The sequence below is a fragment of the Chamaea fasciata genome, unplaced genomic scaffold, assembly GCF_029207755.1.
Source record: "Chamaea fasciata isolate MVZ Bird 193981 ecotype frontalis unplaced genomic scaffold, bChaFas1.0.hap1 SCAF_5, whole genome shotgun sequence".
Classification (NCBI taxonomy): domain Eukaryota; kingdom Metazoa; phylum Chordata; class Aves; order Passeriformes; family Sylviidae; genus Chamaea; species Chamaea fasciata.
The window spans coordinates 30,147,310-30,171,788 of NW_027094090.1; the positions used below are offsets into that span (position 1 = coordinate 30,147,310).

At 40.5% G+C, this 24,479-nt stretch overlaps 1 protein-coding gene across 1 annotated transcript; it reads right to left on the reverse strand.

Moving 5' to 3' along the window:
• Positions 1-3,058: 3,058 nt before the first annotated feature.
• On the reverse strand, positions 3,059-22,181 carry DBX2 (developing brain homeobox 2). The gene is made up of 4 exons (XM_066184571.1): positions 21,591-22,181; positions 11,002-11,097; positions 6,266-6,453; positions 3,059-3,852 (listed from the first exon to the last, which is right to left on the reverse strand). Exons 1-4 carry the CDS (start codon positions 21,922-21,924, stop codon positions 3,529-3,531), a joined length of 942 nt encoding a protein of 313 aa, XP_066040668.1. The 5' UTR covers positions 21,925-22,181; the 3' UTR covers positions 3,059-3,528.
• Between the last annotated feature and the right edge of the window lie 2,298 nt (positions 22,182-24,479).

A 24,479-nucleotide genomic window follows, 5' to 3' on the forward strand; every position in this document is an offset into this window, starting at 1 on the left:
AAAGTCCAAGATCCAGGCCTAGAAGGAAACCAGCAGCCTAGCCTCTTCTTAGGTATCAGGGAAGCTCCCCTGCCTGACTTTTGGAACATACTTTCAACACCCACATTCAGAGCCTTATGGAGGATCTTCTATAGGTGGGATGAGAAAAGCCTCTTCTGTTCCTGAGGCTGCTGGGTTGGGCAGAGAGATTTCTGTGTCAGCTGCATAGCCTGAGAACATGGAAGTCTGCAGCTCAGTTAACAAAGCGAGTACTGAGTCTCAGCTTTTCCTCCCTTTCCTTATTGTATTCTCTATTACATTAGCATTGATAGGTTGCCAGAACAAACAGAGAAGTACCCACTGAGTGTAAGTATCTGCTTTGTTTGCAGCCTCTGAAGAGATGAGGTCTTTAACTGTGGTTTGCAATTTGAGGTACCCAAACTCTCCCCAGTCCCAGGACCCCAATAAATGTCCTTCATAATACTCCACAGCTGGTAACTAGTCTCAAAATGCCACACACAGGAAATACCTCAGATTCCCTAGAAACATGCTGCAAAATCATCCATCAGGTCAAATCTTTGAAGTCCAAGTAGCACATTGCTGGTTTTAACCTAGGTATCACTGGTATCTATCATGTCACTCCCTCATACCAGCTGCACTACACCTCTAACCTCTGTACTGTGTCTGTTAGGAAGCAGTTCAAATATCTGCTGGGCATTTTGCATGCTTGTGCTCCTCTCCTTGTTCTTTCTAAAACTAGTATGCATACTGTATTTGAAGAAAAACCAACTACTACTTGATCCTTCACATGGAAAAGATTGATATTGTAAATATATTTTTGTATTTGTATAGGGTGTTAATTCTCATTTACCAAGTCTTCACCATATGGACTGAAGTGAAACTTCTCCTTTACATAGCACAAAATCAGAGGAATCAAGGCTCTATGTTTCACGGGTCTAAATCTTAATTGAATTAGACTATTTTAGATATAATTCAAGATTTGCAGGTATACTTTTAGGATTTTTTTTAAAAGCTTGATCAGCATTTTCAGGAAAAGAATGTTTTATCTGGCATACTGAAACTTTTATTCTAGCTTTGGAATAAGAATAGTGATAGGAAGTGTTAAGAGATTTGGAGAACCTAGAAATGGTTTAAGTTTTTACAGGCTTCAGTGAAACCAGAACTTGTTGAACTTAAAACACCTGTAACATTACAACTGTGAAACCAATCAGCTCACAGTTTTGACAGTAGTTCACATTTTGGGCTTGCAACACCATGAACTGAAAGAATTTCCCAGGGAGCATTCTGAATCACATCTCCCATCTCCAAAAGTGTTGCTTTCCAACACTGACGCTTCACTGACTTGCAATGAAGAACATGAGCAGCTGGGAAAGCTCCCTTTCCATTAAAGGTGAGGTTAAAAAAACCCCACCACCTCTACCACACAGATTTTCTTCAAAATGGGAAGCACTGATAAATATATGCACAGCACATATATATACCACTACCTGATCACTTGATGACACACTGGAAATACCTGCAATGCCATTTCACAGCCATCTGGGTTACTAACCCTTGCTGGTCCTTCAGGCAGTAGATGGTCAAATAGGGCAGGATTTCAACACCAAAGTCATCCCCATGTACACACAACCTGTCTGTTCTCCCCTCCCCACCAAAAGTTTCTTGCAGAATCTGAACTGGTTCCTGGATTTCAATTGCAAGACAGGGATAAACTCCTCTCATTACTGACCAGTATGCAACACATGTTCAAGGGCTTTCTGAGGATAGGTATTGAGGCAGCTTACACTAATGAAGATTTGTAAATGCAGAAAAGGGTAACTTCTTAATTTTTCCGCAATTTTTTTTTCTTCAAATCAAGCAGAGGAAATCACATGCAAGGAATGCCACATAATGCAAGACTAGGATTGCATGTTTGGCCACTGAGAAGGCAGGGCATGCACAAGGCAAGATACAAAGCTCACCTGACCATGCATAAATGTTATGATACAAGCACCATCATTGCAAGCTCACGTTTTTTAGCTGCAAATGCATCTAAAATTCACCTCCCAGATAATAAAATGTAACAAAGGGAATAGTATATCATCTACCAAAAGGTAAAACATTAAATAACAATTTACTCCACAACAATTGCATGGCTTTTTGAAAGATGTACAATACAGTTAAAAAGATGTGGAGCTCAAGGCAAGAATAACCAGAAACATTCAAGGCATGTATGGTAAGAAAACCCAGACTAGCTTATCATAATCTTTCGCCTATAAAATGTATGAATGCCAGAAAAAAATAGTCCCTATAAAACCATAATGTTCTCCCAAAAGTTCTGCCTTTAACATAAAATATCTTTAGTCTCTCTTCTCAACAAAGGAATCCATAAATGTATGAAAAAGAAAATGCATGTTACGCTCCCATTTTAAGCTATGAAGATTTGCAAATAAAATGAAGAAAGATAGACCTAAATTCATAGACTGATCTCCTTAAATTGGATTAAGCAAGCAAATAATTTTAAGTAGCTTTAATAATATTCGAGGCTATTCTGTATTACACAGAATACTGTCTTGTCTTTGATACAGATATATGCTAATGTGTCCTTACTGACACCAGTTTAAACAGCAGTAAGTCAGGAATAATGTTACTATGGTATGTCATCTCCATAAGTAATTTTCTGAACTGGCTGTAGTAGCAATTTTTCCAGTTATGGGTTTGTTGCTTAGTACATATTGGCTACAATTCTGCACACTGTCATTACAGTTTTGAACTATGAAAGATTCTACGAACAGCCAAAAAAAAAAAAAAAAAAGACACTGCAAGTCAGAGTTAAGAATGCTAGTAGATTCATGCATGGGCAAAAAAAGACAGAAGTCTGTGAATTGCACTTTCCAGTGCACACTCTCATCAGAGTTACTTACACATGGAATATTTTATAGAGTAGGCTGGTTGCCTTTTAATATTGCATACTTTACCGAGGTTATCAGTTGACCTGTGACCATACTATTTAAAGCTAATTGAATACTGACACAGGTGAGGACAGATGGAGAAAACACACCAAAAATGCTTATATTTGTCCATATGAATCTATTGTGTTATTTAATGAATTTCTAAAAGAACCCAAAACCACTCTGTTTCTGGAGAGAAACAGAGTTCTTCTTATCTCATGCACAGAAGAAATTATTTGGTCTGTCTACAATGAGAGAAAAAAGTGATTCTCTCTTAGTGTATTTTTAACGAGCATCACATAGAGTGAAGATGTATAAATCAGAGCACAAATTCGACTTCATGCTTTTCACTTCATTTTACTTACCATCAGTTCCTATTTTACTTTTAAGGTCAGTACAAGACTGGAAAAGACACAAGAAAAGACTGAATATTGAAGAATACTTCTTAAGTCATTAGTTGTTTGTAATTTTAATGGTGTTAGACTTAAGCATATTTTTGAAGCATAAACTAGTTAGCTTTACAATGTTCAAATATTGTTAATCTTAAAAGACTGCTCATTTGAAGCCTGCGCTCTCCCACTCCATTTACAAACTGCCCCTACTCCCTTACACTTGATGATGCCTTGTTTGCAGTGTCTTGGTCAGGATACAAATAGAGTGGGCTCTGCAATGAATTTGCTCTTGGAGGTGGTTGTGTTCTAGTCAGTCTTTCAGAATTTCCTGGAGAATGCTCCCTCCACCTTGGACTCGCCCGCTCTTCAGACATCTCCCACACAGATGGGCATGGGGAGGTAAAATTCATGGTGGATTGTGAGAGGTAGTTCTCCTGAAGACCTTCTTCTTGGAGGCACCTGTTAGAAAGCGCTTCTTTTTCTTTGGAGTTTCGCCATTTCATCCTTCGATTCTGAAACCAAATTTTCACCTGTTTGCAAGTTAATGAGAGTTTATTATCGTTCTTTTCTTTAAACAACTTTATCCTAACAACTGTTTGTAGTTTTTTTTTCTTTCCATCCTCTTAGTTTCACATTCCTTCCCTATTTGTTGTTACAGCAGAGATCCAGTGAAGCCAGCTGACTGACATTATCTGAGGATTTTCCCATCACTATTTACTACACCTGGAACAAATATTCTCCTTGACTTTCACCACCTACAACAGGTGATTCCTTAGCTTGGACTGGAAAATGGACAGCCCAATAGCTAGGGATAGAAGAGTTTCCTACAGCGACATCCTTATAGACAGAAGCGAACTCCCAGAGAAAATCAGTACCATCATTAAGAAAACTAAGTGATATTACTGGTCGTGTGAAGGCCTCTATTAAATAGAGGCATGTAAGAAGCATAACTGTCCCTTTCAAAAACATAGCTAAAATCAGCTTGGCCATACAGCTTCAAAAAGCGTGTTGTGACATAGGACATGGGATTGAGGATTTAAAGATATTTGGTCTGCCTGACTACAGTTTTCCAGGAGTTGTCTAGAACCCATGTGATTTTGAGATAAAATCAACTTTTCAAAAACTATGAGATGCAACTCTTAAATACAAGCATTCAAAAGCATTTATGAAATGCTGGGGAAAGCTTGAGAGAATATACAACTGGTTTTACATGAAGAGAAGAAAGGTGTGGGTGATCAATCAAATTATTCAGATTGTGTTCTCTTTTCCCTTAAACAGTTGCATTTAGATCTAGTATTCAGATACTTGATATGAAGACAAAGGGACTATGGTTTCAAAAGTCTGAGAATCATCGTCTTATATGACAGGTACCATTCTCCAGCACAACTGGCCAGAAAATTGAAGAAGTAACCTTAACAGCAACTTCTCTCCCTTTCATGAGGAGAATAAAAAAAGAGACAAATATCATCTGGTCTGTCACTACCATGGAATTATATTCTTGTAATAGTAGATGTTATCTATGTATCACTACATTATTTTTTACAACCCCAAGCTCCCTTGAATAACAAGAGCACAGAAAATAGTAGTGAGGAAATGACTGTAATATTGGGAATTTGACTACATTTTGGGAATATTTTTAGGCAGCACACTGCTGAGTCCAATTGCACATTTCCATTGAAATAGTTTTCCTGCAGAAATTACAGTTCTGTACATTACACTGAGAAACACCACACTCTGCTTGTTTTTGTTTACTGTTGCAGTACTTGCAAAGGTGTCAGAGTCATCAGGTTGCAAGGAACCACCACAGACCACCAGATCAAACCTCCCGTGCAAACTGGAGCCAACTGCAAAGTTAGATCAAATTGTTGAGAGCCTTTTCAAGTTCGGATAATCTCCAAGACAAAGATGGTGAGAGCTCTCATCACCATCCCCAGGCTTTTCTGTCCCCCAGATAGCTTCTGCACTCGTATCTTAAGCACTTTCAATCCTACTGCATGGAAAGAAACAAAATTGCATGTCACCTCTCAGTATTTCAGCTGCAATCTAGAGGGCTACATCTACTCCAGCCCCTTCAAAATCCCATCTGTCAGCAACTACCAAGTTCATTTTATGCTGTTATGTGCCCTCACAAACTTGATTTTTTTTCCCAGTTTCTTTCAGATTTTGTGCTCTCCAAGCCAGGCACTTTTCCTTTGTTTTTATCTGCAGATAGATGAGGCCCCCAAGATTCCAGATTGGGCTACTGCTGCTCAGCACCACTATTAATGTAGCTGTTCAGTCAGAACTGCTCACTGGAGGCGTTAGAGCCTCGGCTAAACTCTAAAATCGTGCTGTAGACCAACTCAGGCTCATGCAAAAAATCCCATGAAATGGAATTGGTAAGTAAAGTGGGAGTGTTTTAGAAGGTCACCTTGCAAAGCTTTTCTTCCTATGGTATCTCTCAGCTCTGGAAATCTCTTTCTTTGTGCAGTCAAGTGTCTTTCCATAGCAATGGTTGCCTGTCTCTTGGGGCAGAACAGTTCCAGAGGAAGTGCTGTTGACTGCCTTGTCCCTAGTTGTTCATCTGTGAGTGCAAAGGGCGCTCAATGGAATGAAGGAATGATCTATGCTTTCATGTTTTTTCCACTGCCTTTAGAGTAGTGTGATGGAGCATAGTTCCCTACCCCAAAGCTTCCAAGGGGGCTCTGTCAGACAGCAGAAAAAAAGGGAGTTGGAAATGAAACGCAGAGGTCATGTTTCTTTGTGTGAAAATGGAGTTATCACTTTTTGAAAGTATGCATCCAGGAAATAAACCAGGAAACTGTTCAAGTATTCCCTGGTTTAAACTGCCATTGATCTACTGAGGTCTTTGCAGGTAAAAGACCTCAGGGCTGCCCCTGCACTGTTCAATTTTACTCCTTCAAAGCCATTTTAAAGATTTTACCCCCAAAGGACATTCCTTACCTGAGACTCCTTTAGACCCAGGTTAAGGGCCAGTTTCTTCCTGTCTGTTTTACTAATATACTTCTGCTTCTGGAACATTTTCTCCAAAGCTTTCCTCTGGTCTTCAGAAAAGACAGCTCTTCTTAATATGCCTCTCCGGGATTTGGAGTTAGACTCCTGGGTCAGAAGAGGCAGCACACTTTCCTCCCCTAGTGGAAATAGATGAGAGTTTCCCATAGCATCTAGCACATATAAGAGAAACATTAAGTGTTGTTCATTATAATGCTTGTAGACTCTTGTCCCACTTTTGATTTGTTGGTGTTGTACATGTGTTGTAATGCTTCAGTCATGTTCATTAAGGATTAAATCCTCACTTGGATATAGAGGTGTTGTCAGTAGGCAAGAGTCTCCCCCTGACAGGGTACAAAGTAAATTAGATGAATTCATAGAGGAGTAGTAGGACAGAGCCCATGCTACTGCAAAATTCAAATACAGTCAGGGAGGAACTCGACTTTTCTTTGCTTGTCATTGCCACTGAGTAAACTGCAACAAGTTTCAAGTTTTCTTATGAGTTTATTTATTCCTTGTGTGCAACATAAAATTAGATAAAAGTGGTCTGTAATACTGATTCAAAGAAACTAAGTAGGCTTTCCTCTATTTTTTTTTTCTTTTTACTAATGAAACGCTTTCAGAGTGAACTATTTCTCAGAAAATCCCTGGTCCTTCACTTAGTTATTCTGGAAACTGCAGCAATTTCTTTATTAGAGGATTTGGAGAGTACTTGGACTTACCCTTTTCAGCCTGGTTTCTAATCCTTTGACATCTCACAGCAAGTCCTGAGAGGGCAGTTTTCAGTGAATCCAATCACATCCCCTCAATGCACACCTAGAGGGAGCCCTACCCTGGCAAACACCCTCAAAGCTGGGGGACAGAGCTGCAGTGAAGAAGCAGAAGTGTTCACACAAAGAGCACAGAAACCCCAAGATAAATCTCTCGTGTTCCACACACCCTATAAAGCCCAAAGCCATAGTGCTTTCCCATGCTCCCTCTCCCCTAGAAAGAGATGGTGTATGAGAAGCATGAGGTAAGGCTTCATATGCTTCCACTGCTCCCAGTTTCCTCAAATACTCATACAGAAAGCAGGAGCAGGGACCAGTTGAATTGGGCCCATCATCAAGCACAGCATGAGATAATTAGGGAGACGCAAGCAGGCCAGGAAACACTGGCACTTTGGCTCAGAAACCTGTGCCACGGCTGTATGGCCACTGACACCTACAATCTTGCTGTATGATGGGCAATTCAGATGCAAGCTGCCCTCCTGCTGTCCACCGTCTCACATCCATGGGCCTAGACTGCCCTCCCAGCTTACAGTTACAGCAGCTGCAAAGGTGTGTGGGCTGCTCAAATCCTACAAAGGATCTGATCATTTTCCTACTGAAGCCAAAGGCAAATTCCCCCTGAAAAGCAGGTTCTCTAAAATACTGAACATTTTTTTGTGAAAATGTCTATCTATTCTAGTCAGCTGTAATGGGGTGGGGGGAAATTAAATATATTTTTTCAATTGATATAGTGCTCTTGAAAATACTAATGAAATCCAGATGCAGCTTCCACAAACTGTTCCTTGGGGCTAAACCACATTTCAACTTCTGTATATTATACATATATACACATGGGTATATATATCTTTAAACACCCACAGGAAAACAAACATACATATACTGAGGATACTGTAGTATAATGATGAGAAACTGAAGTGTTTATCTGTATGTCTTGCAAAGTTGACTAAATGCTTTTGCAGCCATGTGTTACTGGTTCGGTATTACATACAGTACCCCTGCATCCTGCTTCCAGCTCTGACCAGTAGAGAACCAGAAGCTGAGCAAGTGTACAATGATTACTTCCTAAAATAAGACTACCTCTGTGAAACGTAAATGATTTATAGGCCATTGCATTCTGTCAATTCTTTTCTTGAACTTTTCACGTCAAGAAATCAAGATCTTTATATTTGTCCCTCATAAGAGTGTGTGGAAAAAATAATTATTATGATTTATAATGTTACAGTAAATATAATTCTTAATTTATACAGATGTATTTCAATTTTTAGAATTATATCTAAGACCAGATACAAAAATCATAACCTACTGGTTAATGTCCTGATATTTATTACACTGTGATACACAGTCAGATTTCATCCAAACCAAAATAAATAATCTGCAGAACAAAAGTCAAAATACCACAATGGAGGTTTCCACAAAGGGCAAGTTGATATCTCTGTGGGGACTGCAGAGCCCCTTCCCAACCCCCACTGCATGCTCCAATCACACCCACAAAACTGGGGGCAAGCTGGGAGCCTTCCTTCCTCAGGCATGTTTTCTCTCGCTCTTGCTCAAACTTAGTGAATTTAGGTATCTTTTTCCACGTAGCAGCTGAGTAGTTTTTGCTGAACAGTCAGCCATTCTCAGGTTTACTGGAAGGTAATTCTGGCAGTAGCAGAACTGGTACCTTCTCTCATCTCCACTGTGGGATGAGAGACACCAGCAAGGGAAGAGGCGTAACAGGGCTGGTCCTTGCCTGCTGGCCTCCGTTCCACAATGGAGTTGTCAGCCAAGGACAGAGGACGCCAAATTATGTGACCCCTTAAAATTTGTCTTGCCTGGCTGGTTGTTAACAGTCAATCAGCAAGGAAACAACCTCCTGTTGGAGCCTCAAGGCACCAATTAATTCCTGTACAGGCAGTATATAGGATCCAGTTTAACACCTATATTAGACTAATTTAATAGTGAGACATCTTTAAATTCTATTGCACAATATGTGATGGATTTTAAAAGATTAACTAAACAAAATTCAATTATGAGCAGAATGCTCAGAAGCCTTAAGAAACAGCCTATGGGTCAAAAAATCTGAAACCTACCACCAACTGAGTAGCCTAGAGAATTTCTTTAAAAATTAGCCATATTCTAAAATGCACTCCAACTGTTACACAAAAAATAATTTCAGTTTGTGGATTACAGGATTTTTTAGTGCAGCCACACAGGCAGTCATTTATACATTTCAACAATTCCAGCAAAATTAAATGTCAGTTTGCAGCTCATCACTCTGAACATGCAGCAGAAAGTTCAGTGTTCTGCTCACATAAATGTGACCAAGTATTTCCTATGTTGCTGGTTTGATTTTTTGTTAAATCTGCCTTTGTATCCTAATATATAGTGATAAATGTCCTCTTAATCTGTGGAACAATCTTCATTTGCCTTCATGGCAGAGACCACCTTGAAGGAGCAAGTAAAAGCTTTAGTCATGGTTTCCATTTTTTCATTAGAATTCAATACATTCTAGTTAAATGGACAATTAATAGGTCACTTCCAAAATAGTAGTGTATCAGTCCTGGTTAATAAACAATCCCCACAGTTGATAATGGGCCTATGTATTCAGCAAGTCCCTGTATACACTCAGCTCATCCACTAAATCCCTTTTCAGGTAGACAGGGTTATATGGGAAGATGAGCTAGAATGAGTCTATAAAAGTCAGTTTCATTCACTGCTTTATTTTTCAGTCAAGTGCTTTAAATGGTGTCCAGAAAATCTCTTGGAATGTGAGACAGGAGAAAAGACTGGCACATAGAGTATTGCTTTATGGCCATACAAAAGGGCAACTGACCCTTGCCCAGGCCTTTTCAATGTGAAATGGTTCCTAAAGTTCATCTGCACAGTGAAAAATTGTGGTGAGGTCGCGTGTGGATGAGTAAAGTGAAAGTGGTGATTGGTCATGGTGCTGTCAGCCATTGTGGGAGAGCCGAGGCCATGTAAAACGCTCTGTGGGAAAGTGTCAGCCCCCTAAAGAGGTGCTCAGAAACTTGCAGCTCATTAAACTGCCAGCATTTGCTGCCTCACTTGTCAAGAATCATTCAACTTAGCAACTGCCCTTCTGAAACATTCATAAAAAGCATGCACTTTAGTCAGGAATGGTCTGAATGCAACTGTGATAAAAAAGTATATGCCAGAGCATGTATAAGCTCCAGCTTTCATCTGGATTTGACAAGCAACTTGTGCTCTTTTTTTTTTTTTTGTTTTGAAGAAAAAGGAAATGCTCCTTCTGTTTGCATTCCTGAGCCATAAGCACAAAATCATGATTATCCATTCTTAAACTATGGCATGAAATCTTCCCAATCAAGGTTAAATTTAGTTTTGAATGGAATGGAAGTGTGTTCCAGTTCTTAATCCTGAATGGATAGTGTACACTAGTCGAAATTCTCTTCAACATACTTCTTCAATTTTTTACATTATGATTAAAAAAGAGAAACAAATTAAACATGTGCACACATTTGACTGCTACAAAAAGAACAATTGTTGTATTTAAATAATGTTAAGGCTTCCTGATTCATAATTTACCCCTAACAAACATTAAAATGCAGCAGGCATTTTGCCATCCTTCAGCTCTTTTCTTATTTGCAAATGTTTATTGACACTGATTTTTAAAAGAGTTACTGATTTTAAAGAATTGTTTCTAGCAAACTGAAAACAAGGCACTTTCCTATGTTAGCTCTGTCTGGGTGTCTCAATGCCATTAGAAACCTCTCACAATTGCTCAGTGTACTTAAGTTTGATAAATCTTTGGAAAGCCTCTGAATAGGATTGCTGTGATTTTACTAAGGAATTAGCTGCTGCCATTGCATCACCAATTAGTTTTCCAGAACACATTAAATCCTGCTGCTTTGGTTTACAGAATAACTCAAGCATTACTGATGAAGCATAAAAACTTACTTGGAAAAGCAGTGGGGGATGCAGGGTGCTGACAGGACCCACCGCAGCATGCTGAGTAGAATGGCGGGGCTCGGAGAAAAAAGTGTTTGGAAAGAGCTGCAAAGAAAGCACAGATCTAATTGATTATCCATTGAGCTTAGGTGATATTCATAACAACAGTGCTCCAAAAAAGTCAATGTGTAAAGTCCTGCCCCACAAGTTCTTTCTCCTTTTTTCAAGATGGTGATATTTTTAAGGCAAACAATGATAAACCAAGTAATTGCTCTTTAATTTAGCAAGGTTATTTTACATGTGCAGCTTAGCAATATTATGCAAAACCTCCCCCTATATTTATAAGAATGAAGCTCTGGAGACTAGAAACTTCCTTCTGTAATTGCTGTAATTATGGGGTTTTTCCTAAATATTTGCATAGAACACATTGTTTCAATAATATGTTGTTGAAATAATGAGTATAATGAACCTGAAAATTATTTAAAATAACTCTAGTAAGCATGTCATCTTGGAAAAAAAAATCAGTTGGTACTCCAATGCTGTTAATAGCACTCAAACCAATAATGTCATCAACAAGAAACCTTTATAAATAAAATTCATAAAATGCCATGACATGAAACAGCTGAGCTTTACAGGCACACACTACAGAGCCTGATTCTGTTATTCTGACTGTCAACTTAGTCTTCCTAGAAAAGTGCTCTGAATTTAAATAAACCACTTGCTGGAGGCTCTGCATGATACAACAAAAAAATCTGCAAAATCAAGTCACAGAATTAGGTAATACTTGGTAAATATTTTATGAAATTTTTTTTTATTGAAGTCTCTCATATCTAAAAAGTGCTTCCAAATCATGGAAAGGTCTTCATCATCTATTCATCCCTTAATTTTTTTCTATAAGGCACATGGGCTTTTCCATTAGTCTTACTTACCTATCAATTTCTGCTTATAGTAGTCAACTATGAAACCTGGAATATTTTTTTTGTTTTCAAAAAAGATACAAGATACTTGCTAGAACTCATGCTTGCTAAAACTGTATACCGGTAAAATGTGATCAGCATGAAAACATCTATGTCACTTTCTGGTTTTGGTTTAGGCAGAAATTAAGTGGCTCTAGAGCCTGTACTGCAGTTACCCAAATCTCCAGAAAAAAACCCCATTAAGTTAAAAAAAAAAAAAAAGTAACTGCACACTTAGGTAAAAAAATTAACAATCAAAAATTAAAAATCAACGATCAGAAAGAAAGGTAAATAGATAAATGTATCTAAGCCATGCTTCTAATTTTTAAAAGTTTTTCAGCTGGAATTAAATATAAAGATCACTCAAAATTAGGTTGCTGAGTACGTATTAGGACCTCAAAATTTTATGACCCTTGAATTTTCTGTTATCCCAGAGCAAAAAAACTATTGCTGTAAAAGTCTAACTCTAAACATTAAATTTTGAAGTATTAACTTGCAATTGCTCATTGATAAGAATTTTGCTGGTACAGCTTTCTATTGAAATGTTGCTGTTTCTAATGAAATACAAATTAATTGCTTGCTTTTGAGGCATATACTTGCAGAACATTTACAAAAAAGAATGATTTACACCAGGCAATAGTATTCTAAAGCTTCTTTTCCACATGAGACCATCAAATGTGGAACCACAACCTCAGAAACTTAAAATAGCCAAGAACGTGCAGCCAAGTACCATCTGTCCCATGTATCCAAAGGGTTTTGATGCAACTGGTGAAGTGTGTAAGCTAGAGAGGATTTGACTAACTCAAGAAGCACAGGACGTCCAAAAGATAAATATCAGCCAACCTCCTGGACACACGAGCTCGTCATTGGCAGTATGTTTTATCCTCTGCAATTCCCAGACTTCCAGGAAGGAGCTTTTCCTCACTTCCTTAGGAGGCACATTCCTTGTGCTTTTATCAAAGATCCCTTACAGTCAGGTAAAACTCTCCACTTCTGAAAATATGACGTAGAATACAGAAGATGCCACACTCCAACCCTTTGCTTTCTTTTTAAATGTCTTGGATATTCCTTGGCTGCCATAATGTCTTATTCCCTCCAATCATTGCTCCAGCACCTTATTCATGTCATGCAATTTTTGTCAGACACGTTGTCCTGACATCCATATTCCCTCTTGTGGTTTCCTTACTGTGTCCAGTTCCTGGTTCTGTTTTGATAATGTGGGATTCATAATGGTATGTGATAAAAGCAGAAGACACCTGGATAAATCAGAATGGAACAAGCTATTGATTCAGACAGCATGCTCCTGCAACTAACAACAGGAATAGGAAAGGACAGTTTCCTCCATTCACTGCATCTCTCAACAAGTAAGCTGCATGCATAAAGGTCTGAAGATGGATCAGAGTAAAAACTTCAATGAACTCTTCACTTAAGCCAACTCCAAACAAACCATATATTTCCATGGAAGTTGCTGACAATGATTTGGTACACTAGCACAGTACCACAATGCAAACAGAAGAGATCTTGAACCTAATTCTGCTCAAGTTGATGGAAATCATGAGTCTGGCTTTCCTGGGCATAGTACTTAATTCTTTCAACCAACTGCTGCTTTTTCTGCCTGAAGGGCACATATCTCTTAGAAGCAGAATATTTGCTTAAGAAATAAGATGCAGGTGATATCCTCATGTAACTCTGAACGAAGAGATTCCTGAACTCACTTCTGAAGACTTAGTCTAGATCCTGGGGAATAAACAATGCCATGATGTCTCTCTGTGCCTGTAAGCCAAAATGTATGTCCAGTTCACAACCTTTTTTAATGTGCTGCAGTTATACTGATGTACAGGTGAATTCTACATTAAGTACATGAAACTACATCCCTACATCTACTGAAGCGGTTGCACTCAAACCAATGTGCAGCAGTTTCGCAGAGTTACATCACTAAAAAACCAAACAACAACAACAAAAACAAACAAAAAAACCCCAACATAATACAGGGATACTCAACTATGTCTAGGGAGTTCTACATAGAGAAAAAATTAATGCTTTAACATAACATATCCAAGTATATATTTTATCTTTGATAAAAACAACACAGTTCATCGCATTAAATGGCTTCCACTGCCTCCATGAAACTCATTAACAGAATTAAAATTGTCCAGAGAAAAATCATATATTTGACACACATGTATTTCAGAATTATACTGAAACTGTACCTGTAGAAATGACATAATACCTATCAGTTTTGAGAACAATATAGAGGAAGCACTACCTATTTTTTTTTCACATATACCACAGCAACTCTATCAGTATCCGTTGATCAAGGGACCTAAAGCAAACACTCTCTGCTGTTCACATAAGGCTGAAAATTACTGAGATGTCAGAATATTAATTCTGCCAATTTTGGCCAGAATGAGGTACACAGTAACCAGAAGGCAGTTGTTGCTCCCAAAAATGTATAGGAACTTAAAGCAGGGGTCAAGTCCTAATAATTTGTATTCAGGACACTTGAGTATTTTTCTGCTTTACATCTTCATTTCATAAAAACCGAGAGGAAGTGAGTGTTTCGCAAAAGTCAGTCTTTATAGGTTTAGCATCACACATGCATGAAAAGTATCGAAGTATGACAGGAGTGCCTTTTGGCAATCCAAAAACTGTACTACATGCCTTAAACAAAAATGTATTGGATCATATATACAAAAGCATATATACCAACACCTAGGGGGCTTTTTCTCACAAAACAAATTCCTTTGGCACTGGTGCTGTATGCAAAATTTTAGTAAAAATGTTCATCACATTAACCTTTGTGAATAGAAATCATTTTACAGACAATAAAGGAATACTACACATATAAACGGACCTCAAGCTTATCTAGTGATAAAACTCAGAAAACAGTTCAGATACTGGTATTTTAAAATACACCACCCGTTCTGAAAATATTCTAAATTCAAAAGCCCTTCCATTATAAAAAGTCATACTGACAATGGGATCAGAAGCTTTCCTTCCAACTATCCATCCTTTTTGAGTAGGGTTCCTAAATACAGTCCAGTTCAGTTATACAATTTTGAAAAGGGCTTATTATTAAGGACACTGTTTACCCTTCCTAATTCTACTGTTGTGAAATAACTCAGTAAAGAGTGTAGGCTATCAGCCATGGGGAAAGTGAGAAGGTGTGAAAGAAAAATGGCTATTGAGGGAAAGCAAAACTGATAGTAAACTACTGGTATTATATGCAGGCTCCTTCACTGCATATGCTGCTAGTCTGTTGAGGGGTTTTAAAGATAACTGATAAAAATGTAGTATCAACCTGTGAAGAGAGCTGGAACACCTCCAAAAATTTTTTTTCAGAATACTGCCTAGAGCCAGCTAACAAAACTAAGAACAGGAGCAGAGAGACCTCAATCTGCATAAATACTTAAATTCACCAATATTGCTAAGTCCATATGAACTGCTTTCCACCGTGATGCCTAGGTTCCAGCCCTGGTTTCTGCCAGAAAGCTTAAATATATTATCAGTAAAATTACCACATTTCATCTGAGAACCTTGGATAGTTTGTGCCCATAACATGGGCACAACTGCAATTTCCTACCTATGTTCATTCTTGGCAATGTTTAAAGCAGGTTTTTGCAAAGCTGCAGGGAAGTTTCATGTCATGAAGAGTTCCCTGAGAAGAGTCCAGCAGCAGCTCTGCCAGCTTAGTGATCCAGCTGAGCTGCATTTCTGCTCCTGAACCACAAGCCCTGGACATTGTGACAAGTCATGGCTCTTTCCCTAGCAATTACTGTCTTTAGAGTACAATGTTCCAGCAGCAGTTGTGCAACCCCAAAGCATTACAAGCACCTGAAGAGGAGCCTTCAGCTGTGAGAACAAAGCAGCAGCCACTGCCATATCCCACCCAAAAGCAACTGCCATCACAAGGAACTGGAAAAACTTACTGCAAGAGCCTGTGGTGCAGGAGCCCTCAGAACTGGCTTTCCTGCACTCCTAAAGTTACCATTTGCTTCCTATTTATTCCTGTAAAACACAACCACATAAATGCTCAAAGGAAGTCAAGCCAAACGGGCAAAGCAGAGTAGCATTCAAAGATCAGTTCTTAAAAACTGCCAAACATTCACAGAAAGGGCTTTTAAGTTCTAAATATAATTTTTTTAAAATCCTACATAAAACGTGGATGCAAGAAGTGGGCTTGCATTTTTATGTTGGGTCGTGGTGGGCCTTTCAAAAATTGGCAGAGCAGCCCTCAAAAAATGGCTTGAAATGTGCTAATAGCATAATCATCACTTACATCTACAGCAATGTAATGGCCAACAGCATCACACTGCGAATTATCTGAAACCACATTAATCACTGTCAGTTTTCTGAGGCATCATTCACATGCCTAATTATTATGTTGCAATTCGTTGTACATGGTTTTCACTGCCTGAGGAAATACACCAGCCTGAGGCTGGTGACAATTACACGGTCAGATCTCACCTCTACAACCCAAAGCAACAACCAAACTCCACAATGTTTGCCAAAGACTCCATGGGTACCCTGGTGTCCAGAGTAAAAGTGGCTTCTACCCTCTCCTTGCCTCGTACACAGCCTTGCTATTGAGAAGATGGGAATCTACCTGTGGATTTACCAGCTGGTTTTCTGGCTTTGTCCTTCCTCAGGATGCCCATGTTTTAGCATGCCTCAGCACTTTATGATTACCAGTACTTATCAAAATGGGCATCACTGTCAGTTCTCTAAAAGTTCAGTATCTTGTTCTTTGTCTGGGCCTCCTGTACAGCCAATGAGAAGAGATAAGTAGCTCTACATAACAATTCATCACCTTAAATCAGATACAGAAGGTATCTCATCCTCTGGAGGCATCTCTCTGTATTGACTACAGATTAGACAAGACATCTACTTTTTATTACTCAGCTGAATTACAATGACATTCTTCTTCTCCTTCATAGGTAGCATCAAAAGAATACTATAATCTGTACAGCCACAAAGACTCTAAAATATGTAAAAATTCAGCTAAAAAGTCATCAGTTGTTTTCTTTGATTTTCAATGTATTACAGTGTGTTTAGAAACTATTTCCTCAAGCACGGCAAAATTAGGGTCAGCTGCTGCAAGAGGACATTTCAGTGTTTTTTCATTGTTGCAGCCCTAAATAAAAATCTTATAATAGGCCAAAATGCACCATTTATTCCTGTGGAATGCAGTGATTAGCCGAATTTTTTTACCTGGAGCAGTTTTTCATGTTGCAGTATTGCTAGTTCCAAGCAGACAAAAGTCTCAAGACAACATAAACAGTGTTAGAATAAAAAATAACACATCATGAATTCTTTTTTCTTCTTTTCTTTTTTTTTAACATGAGGGTTTTAGTATTTTTACATTTGTACAAGGAAACACTTTTTCAAGTTGCAATTTGAGACATTCACATAGTCACAAGGAGGTAACATTTTCAACACACATTCAGAATACCTCAAGAGAATTATGTGCTAGAACTGCAGACAAAAGCAGCCTCTCATGAAAAAATTTCGTAAGCTTTTCAGCACAAAGCAAAGACCACTTCTCCAAAGTGATAACTCACCTCAAAGAAACACAGTCCAGATTACTGAAAATATTTAGATGTATAATTTTATAAATATCAGGGTCTACATATATGACATTTGAAACAGCCTCCTACTGCTTTATATACCTGCAGTAGTGTTCATCTTGAAAAAAATACCTCCCCTTTCTGCTATGGGGTCATGACTGACCACAAAAGTATCACGTAAAACATCAGTTATTTTGCAGAGCTGCTTTATAAAAGAATGCAAAACATATTCAGAGGGCAATGGAAGCAGAGAACTTGCCTTCTAAAATTTAGGAAGATTTCTTAAGAGAAAAAAAAAAAAGAAAAAAAAAAAGACACAGTACAGTAAAACCTGAAATCTGCACTTGAGTTTGCCTCATGAAAATAATCCTCACCACAGTCATGTGTTTTCTAAAATCATGAGCAATATACTACAAGATTTCAGAAGACCAGCTCTTTCTGCTGTACAAAATACATTTTATAGAAGTTAATTCACTAACGGTAGGCATGACTGATCCCATGGTTGCCCCTCAGTCAATTTCTTTTCTACAAACTCCACCACTTGTCTTCCTAGTGCACCTCTGAGATCTCCTGACAGTATCTAATCTTGCCAAGGACCAAACTCAGGATCCTCTTCCAAGAGACAGCACTGCAAGAGTAGCCAAAGGAAGGAGCAGTGCCCAACCAATGCTCATATTCCTCACTGAGAACAGTCTGTCAGACTAGTGGCTGGGTCGGGGAGTAGCCGGCACTAGTCTAGCTCTGGCAACCTCACAGTGAGGATAGCACGGAGCAAAGGGGCTTCAAGCAAAGTGCAAGAAAGGCTGTAAGAATCCCAAGCTCCCAAGCCAGTACAAACTGGCATACCACTGTGGAAGGCTCATGAGTTTATCACATAACAATAATGCTCTTTCTGCTTTCCCTTCCTAAGTTTTACATAACATGCTCTTTGTTCATGTTCTTAAATTAAACCAAGCTAATTTCAAACATCTATGATGATTATTTGATTTTTTTAAAATGTATGTGATGATGGAAAGTAATTATTTACATTTTTGCAGACAACATATACATTTATTTGTACCATGCTCATTAGATAAGGTAATATTTAGGTTGTGACACTTTCTGATTACTTGTTCAGTTTTTTATTCACAATAATTTTGTAGGAGATATGCATAAAATACGCTTGCAGATAAGCACTTGAAATTGTCCGTCTAATACTATGAAACCTGTAAATTATGGGAAGGAAACTTGCTGGTACAACTCAGGAAGTTGCTGAGGAGTTACAGAAAGAAAAATTACCATGACCGGATAGCCCAGATCAAGAATGCCATCCCACCTGGTCTCCTTTGCCACCATGGATAAGTGTTTTCCAATTTACAGAAAGAATAGAGGATTTATATTCTTTAGCACTTTTATGGAGTGTTAAAAAGTACCCTAAAATGGAGTGCTTTCTTCATGTCTTTCCTTTGCAGGTACTGTGGATACATAGAAAAAGGTTCAGCTTATTCAATTCAGTCCCTGGTGTGATTTTACACTTCCTTCTTTACGAGAACTTTTGATGACCTCACCAGAATTTGGGACTACATGAGTAATACAGATTATTGTTTCCAAAAAGTCTGGTACTTTTTCAATTCTCTTTTTTTTTTTTTTTTTTTAATTAGAAATAAAAGAAAACTTGGCTTATGGCAAGCTAGTTTATTAGGGGGCTTTTAGTCCCTGAATGATCTATAAAGCACTTGCTAGTTAAGAAAGAATTTTTGAAAAAAAAACCTGACTGCAACATTTTCAGTAGTCTTATTAAAGATTTCGAAAAAGATTTTCCAAAATGCCATATGATTTGGGGGTTCCAAATAGGAGTTTATTCTTTTTTAAAAAAAACCCAAACCAGTAAATTAAAAAAACCCTACCTTGCACAAATTCCTTAGTTAAAATATCTTCACTTTAGCCCTGAAGGCTAAAATTTTTTGTTCTCCCAAAATGCTGCTTTGCTGTATCACTGTATAAACAAGAAACACACAGCCTGACCACCCCAGCCCTGCTCACAAATGCAGTGTCTGGTCTGAACAGTTTCCTCAGTATACGCCTACACTAGAGGCAAGAGACTTCTTAGAAACCACAAACTGGCTCAGCAAGACAGTTCCAGTCTAATTCAAATTTATGAATGTTGAGACAACTAAGCATCCTCATCACTTTAAGACATAGAAGTCAGATCAGAATCAACAGATCCCTGTTAGAATATAAAAGTCATTGTCACAAGTGTACAGTCACAGGAGAATTTTGTTCTGGGCGCATAATGAATGAGGAAACACTAGTATTTCTCCCTGTTCAAATCTAAGAGCCTGGTGCTTTTGCCAAGATCTGTGGGAACTGCGGAATCAGAAGCACCATAGAACTGGACTCCAAATCACTAGGCAGACCTACCACACTAAAATCACAACTACTACTATGGGTTGATCAAAAGAAGAAACAACCCTGGAAGCAAGCATTTGCAAAAATTGACATTCAGTAACTTCTGTAGTAATTTACCTATGGCTTTTTAAAACAAACAAAAACCCAGACAAATACACTAACAACAACAAATAAAACCCAACAAAATACCTCCAGCAAATAAAAGTGCTGGAGCATCTGCTCTCTTTTCACAAATAAATACAGTATTTTCTCTAGAACTTTTTTTTCAGGATAAGGGCAAAGGGCAGGCAGGGATAATACCCACCGAATTGTAGGAAGATTATACTTGTCCTGCTCCCTGGCCTAGCCTACAGTTAGCTAAAACAAACATGTTTAAGTAACTGATATGCTTAAGACAACACTTACCTGAGAGATCAGGAACATTCAGAAACGTTAATGTACACATTGATTCTCTCCTGCCTACCGTTTAAGTACATTCTGGTAAAGGATAAAACACTGCTTTGGATTTTGAGGAACAGTTTGCAGGATTTAACTGAAATAAAATGGTGTTTGAAAAGAAAACAATTACTTCTGTTTTCAAAACACAGCTTTTGGTTTCACATCTCAAAGACTTAATTCAATAAATACAATTCTGCTTGCCTGATTTTTATTTAAAACACACTTAAAACTGTGTGACCGTAAATAAAAATTCTTAAAATACCTCATAACATTGGAATAAATTTATGCATTCTAACAGAAAAGCAAAATACAGTATAGATAGCGAGTCTAATACCGTATTTGATGAATTGACTACAACTTCAATCAGTTCCATGACTAACAGAAACACACATTTCTCAAAATACGTTGCTCATGCCCAGGCAAAATGTATTTATTTGAAAATCGACACATTCAAGAAACAGAATGGGTTCTGTAAACCTGTTTGTTTCCAATTCCATGGCACGGGTTCCTGCGGGCCCCCGGCGGCCACGAGCCGGTCCCCACCGCCCGACAGGACGCTGGCTCCCAGTGTGACACCGGGCCGAACGGCTGATGACGCGCCTTTACACCGCTTTAAAACTTTTTTATTCCCCCCCGCCCCGTCGCTGGTTTTGTCAAAACTTCCAGAAAACTGCCTTTTCTACATGGCTTAATTCGCCTTTTGGCAGGAGCAGCCAGATCCTCCACGCCTTGCTGTCCCGCAAGGTAGGGCGCATGGAGAAAGGGGCTGCTGCCTCCCGAGCTGTCGCTACTTAGGAGGACGGAAGGGCTCGCCTTCCTCCCAGAACCTGGAATTTCAGACTTTCCCGGAGCGCCTGTTGTCGGCGACGCTTTTACCACCCCTTGAGGCTGCGGGACGTCAAAACCTGAAAGAACTGCGATTAGGGACGTTTAAGAGCACCCGACGCGGCCATCACAGGGCTCTGCCGCGCTCTCTGCACCCACAGGTGCGCCGGCCGGCCGCACTCGGAAGCCGCCGCCCGGCGGCCCGCGCCCGCCCCTCGGCGTCTCGTTGCCAGCGGCAGGGCGAGACCCTCGGCCGGAGCTCCGGGGGCACGGCACCCAGCGGGGCTCGGCTCTGCGGGCTCCTCGGAGCGGCCTCGTCTCCCCTGCCGCCGTCTCCGCCGTGCGAAGCGCGGGGCCGAGCCCTCGGAAAGCCCCTCGGCCCCGTCTCCCCGGTGGCGGGACGCGGGAGGGGGCCGCCGCTCACCTGTGGCTGCCGGCGGGAAGACGCCGCCTCTCTCCGCCGCCGCGGCCCGCGCTGGCGGGCGGCCGCCGTCCGCCGCAGAGGGGTTAAGCACTTGGAAAGCCCATCTTGCCGGGAAGGGACCCCCTGAGGGGTTGATTTGTTCCGCCGCGGGGCACAGCTTGAGGGGCACGGGGTTGGCGGGGAGGGGACGGAGCTGAGCAGGGCTCGGCGCCCCGGCCCGCAGCAAGTTCTCGATGAGGAAACTTTTGCCCAGGTTGCCGAAGCCCGGAGCCGCCGGCAGGTTGAGGAGAGCCGAGGAGCCCACCAGATCCCAGTAAAGGGCGCTGGGCAGCATAGCGAGGGCTTCCACCCTCCTCGCCCTGCCCTGCCCTGCCCAGCCCGGCCCGGCCGCCGCGGCCCCTCACTGGGCTGGGACGGGGCGCCGGGCTATGGGGCCGGGCGGGCTGGCGGGGCGTCTCCCCGAGGGCTCTGGGGAGCGGAGCGGAGAGCTCGGCGAGGCTGTCCGTGGAGACGCGGCGCCTCTCCGCCGGGCTGGAAGGTGTGTCCAAGCGTATTCATTATGTCAGCCGGGAAAGAGGAGTGATGGACGCGGCCAACAATGCCGCCTTGCCCAGCAGCCCCCCGGCGAGGGGGCAGGGCGGGAGCCGAGGTGGCTGTCCCGCCGTGCCCGCCCCGACATGGCGGCGGGTCGCGTCTCCCGCCGCGGGGTGCACCTGTGCGAGGGGACGCGAGGGGAAGGGAAAGGCCGCTGGCCTCCGTCCCGGCGGGAAAGTGGCTCCGGTGCTGGCCGCGGAGAGATCATGTCGACCTAATGATCCCATGAGGTAATGGGAAGATAGTCATTAGCTCACTCCCTCTGGGCATTTTTATCTGGCCTTTTTCTTCTTCTTTTTTTAGTTACCCACACACAACATGCACGCTGGATTTTCTACATTTGTCTTAATAAATCTGATTAAGATCAGCGCGGTACTGTTAATCATGTTTTCCTTGAGATGTGGGACGAAGCTTGGTGTGGGCATAAACATTCTTTGTCCGGAATAGCTTAGTCCATTTCTACTTCCTTGCATGTATTCTTCTTTATTTGCTTACAAATCACGTAATGTGGCAAAGATGTCTCATTTTGCAGTTCAAACATGCATGCAGAAAGTTAAAATTGGATGCTGTTCCAAAGTCCTGAAAGCACCTCCCTGTTTTGCACAGAAATCATTTTATTTCAAAGCAGCTGTTCACCAGTCTAATCTTGAAGATATTCCCTGCAAAATCCTTTGGAGGAGGTGCATGTCTTATTTTTGTATAGCAGCAGAGGCATAATCCTTGGACATCAGGGTGGTTCAAAGCTAAAACCAGCTGGACTAGTGGAATCATCTGTGCTTTCAGATGAGAAATGGGAAGGATGTCTTAACTGCTGTGGTACAAAGTAATACCTGGGGGAATATAAATTAGGCGCTGACATGTCCAAAGCTTTCCTTTACATCTTTGGGTAGGTTGGCCCTGCTGGAGTTTTGGCACTTGACTCCATTGGTACTAAGATGTGGTGAATGGGAGCCTATGAGTTGATAAGGCTGCTTTCATGCCGGAGATCCGTGTATTCTGACCTTCTGTCTCACAGCAGTGGCTGTAAGCAGGGAGAAGACCTAGATGAGTCTGATAGTTTTGCCCTGATACATTCCCATAGCTGTTCTCAGCTTAAACAATTTCTACAGCTTGAGCACTTGTATTTGCAATTCTGAAGGCCTTCATCAAAAGATAGTAATGCAAGTATTTTACTTGTGACTTTACATTTTGAGACTCTTGCTTCATGCTGTAGAATGGACAGAATCCAAGCTCTTGTATCCCAGACTACATCTGAAGCTACTGTCCATTGTTGTAGTATAAGATGCAGAAATTTTGTTTCTAAGGGAAAGAAAAAGTCTTCCCAGGAGGGCACCCGCTTCTGAGTATTGCAAGTAGCTGCCTTTCCAATTACCCCTCATAAATTTATTCACACTTAAGGATTTATTTTGTCTTTCATTTCACTGATCAAATTCTCAGAGAATTCCCAAGGGCCCGAGACACTGAAAATCGTAATTCAACACTTGGGACGTGCAGTTAGTCCATCCAGCTGTGCTGCATGAATAAAAGGTATTCACCAAGGAAATGATGGTTGCCAAAGAGCGTAACCTTCAAAGACAGACACGGGGTTTGGTTTCCTCCAAGGCTACTTTTGAGTTCAGAGTGGCTATTAATGTGTTAATCTCAGCTGTGTAGTTTGGTAAAGTATGATTAGCTGTTAAAGTTGCCTGTTTTTGTGAAATATAATCACAACACACGGAAATATAACACAACACATTTCTGAGTCGGAAGGGACCCCCAAATGTAGCATTTGACTGCATGGAAGAGAGCGATTGACCACATGATGGTCAGGCTGCATCTCTAGTTCCAGGATTTAACCCATGCCTTACAATGTGTGTTTAAGCAGTCCCTTTCTTCTCTCTGATTTTCATTTATCAGTGGCCTCTCACCCTTGTTCTGACTCTGCTGTCATACCTGTACTAAAAAAACAGGGTTTTTTTTTTTTAGTAAAAAACCAAATCACAGGGCTCCCATTTTAAATGAGAAAGGAAATATTATTTTTCAATAGACTCCCAGTGGAGACCCCAAACTGGTTGTGTGATGTTAAGCAAGGGTGGGAGAGCAGAATAGCGAAATGAACTCATTAAACCAGGGCAGCCTCTGAGCACTTGGTCTCTGGGACACACAGCTGCAGCTCTGCTGAGCAGTAGCTACCAAATTCTGTCTATCCTCTGGGCATGAGTACAGAGGTCCCAGTTGAGTAGAGTCAGGCCCAAGAGTTGTTACCTGTCAAAAGCTGGAGAGCACAGCACAGGAAAATATAAATTCCTTGTTCAG